At 35.0% G+C, this 1,427-nt stretch overlaps 1 protein-coding gene across 1 annotated transcript; it reads left to right on the top strand.

Moving 5' to 3' along the window:
* Window positions 1–11: 11 nt before the first annotated feature.
* Window positions 12–1,350, top strand: LOC107063308 (uncharacterized). Its single transcript, XM_015315004.1, has 3 exons — window positions 12–713; window positions 816–909; window positions 1,292–1,350. The coding sequence occupies exons 1-3, from the start codon at window positions 309–311 to the stop codon at window positions 1,348–1,350; spliced, it is 558 nt and encodes a 185-aa protein (XP_015170490.1). The 5' UTR covers window positions 12–308.
* Window positions 1,351–1,427: the final 77 nt, after the last annotated feature.

Genomic DNA, 1,427 nt, shown 5'->3' with positions numbered 1-1,427 from the left:
ATATTAATGAACCAACAAGGGTAAGGGTTAGGTGTACAGTTGGTTGTCCTTGGGTTTTATTTGCTAGCTTTGATTCTAGGACAGATAATTTTGTTGTAAAGACATACAATCCAGTTCACAAATGTGATCCTACTAATAGGAACAAGCTTTGTAATAGCAAGTTCTTATCTAGTCACTACAGTGAAAGAATAAAGGAACAACCTGACATTAGAATCTTTGAGTTTCAAGGGCTTATTAAAAAAGAATTGGATTTATATGTTGGAAGAACAGTGTGTAGGAGAGCAAGAAACAAAGTATTACAGGAGTTAATGGGTGACTATGTTCTTGAGTTTGGGAGGATTTTGGACTACAAAGATGAGTTGCTAAGAACTAATCCAGGTAGTACATGTGTAGTCAAGCTTCATGAAGAAACATTTGAAAAAGGTAGAAAAATGTTTCAAGGCTTCTACATATGTTTTGATGCAATGAAGAAGTCCTTCTTGGCTGGTTGTAGGAGGTGCATTGGTTTGGATGGTTGTTTTCTAAAGGGAGTATCTAAAGGTCAATTATTGGTTGCTGTTTGTAAAGATGGGAACAATCAAATGCTACCACTGGCTTGGGCAGTAGTTGAAGTTGAAAATAAGTTTACTTGGGCTTGGTTTGTCAAACTTCTAAAGGAAGATCTTCAGTTGGGAGATGGTACAGACCTCACAATCATATCAGATATGCAAAAGGTTAGAATATTTATTGATTTTTTTGATTTATTTCATGTCTTGAATGCCATTTATTTATAAATGTCTTAGTTTCTTAGTTTTATGTCTTGAATTTTCTTATAGGGTCTTGAAATTGCCATAACTGATCATTTGCCAAATGTTGAGCATAGAATGTGTGCTAGATACATCCTTGCTAACTGGTCAAAGAGATGGAGAGGTCTTGAGAGAAAGAAATGTTTCTGGAGGTGTGCAAGGTCTACTTTTGAGGCTGAGTTAAAAGATAACATTAGTTATATGAAAAGGTTGGGCAATAATATAGTTAATCACTTGTTGTATTATAAACCTGAAAGATGGAGCAAGCTTTACTTCAATTTTACCTCAAAATGTGATGTTGTAGACAATAACATGGCTGAATGTTTCAATTCATGGATATTAGCAGCAAGGCATAAGACTATAATTACAATGCTTGAAGAAATTAGGATGAAAATGATGAAAAGAATAAGGCAGATGAGAGAGTTTTGCAATACTTGGATATGCGACATTTCTCCAATGGCAATGAAGGTTCTACAAGATAACACAACTAAGTCTATGAAATGCAGCATTGAATGGAATTCAGATACAGGATATGAGGTACTTCATGGACTATACAGACATGTAGTTGATATTCAAAGGCAAATATGTAGTTGTAGAGCATGGATGTTGAAAGGCATACCATGTCCTCATGCAATAACTGCT

Source organism: Solanum tuberosum, unplaced genomic scaffold, assembly GCF_000226075.1.
Source record: "Solanum tuberosum cultivar DM 1-3 516 R44 unplaced genomic scaffold, SolTub_3.0 scf00330, whole genome shotgun sequence".
Classification (NCBI taxonomy): Eukaryota; Viridiplantae; Streptophyta; class Magnoliopsida; order Solanales; family Solanaceae; genus Solanum; species Solanum tuberosum.
This window is presented reverse-complemented; position numbering and strand designations above follow the sequence as displayed.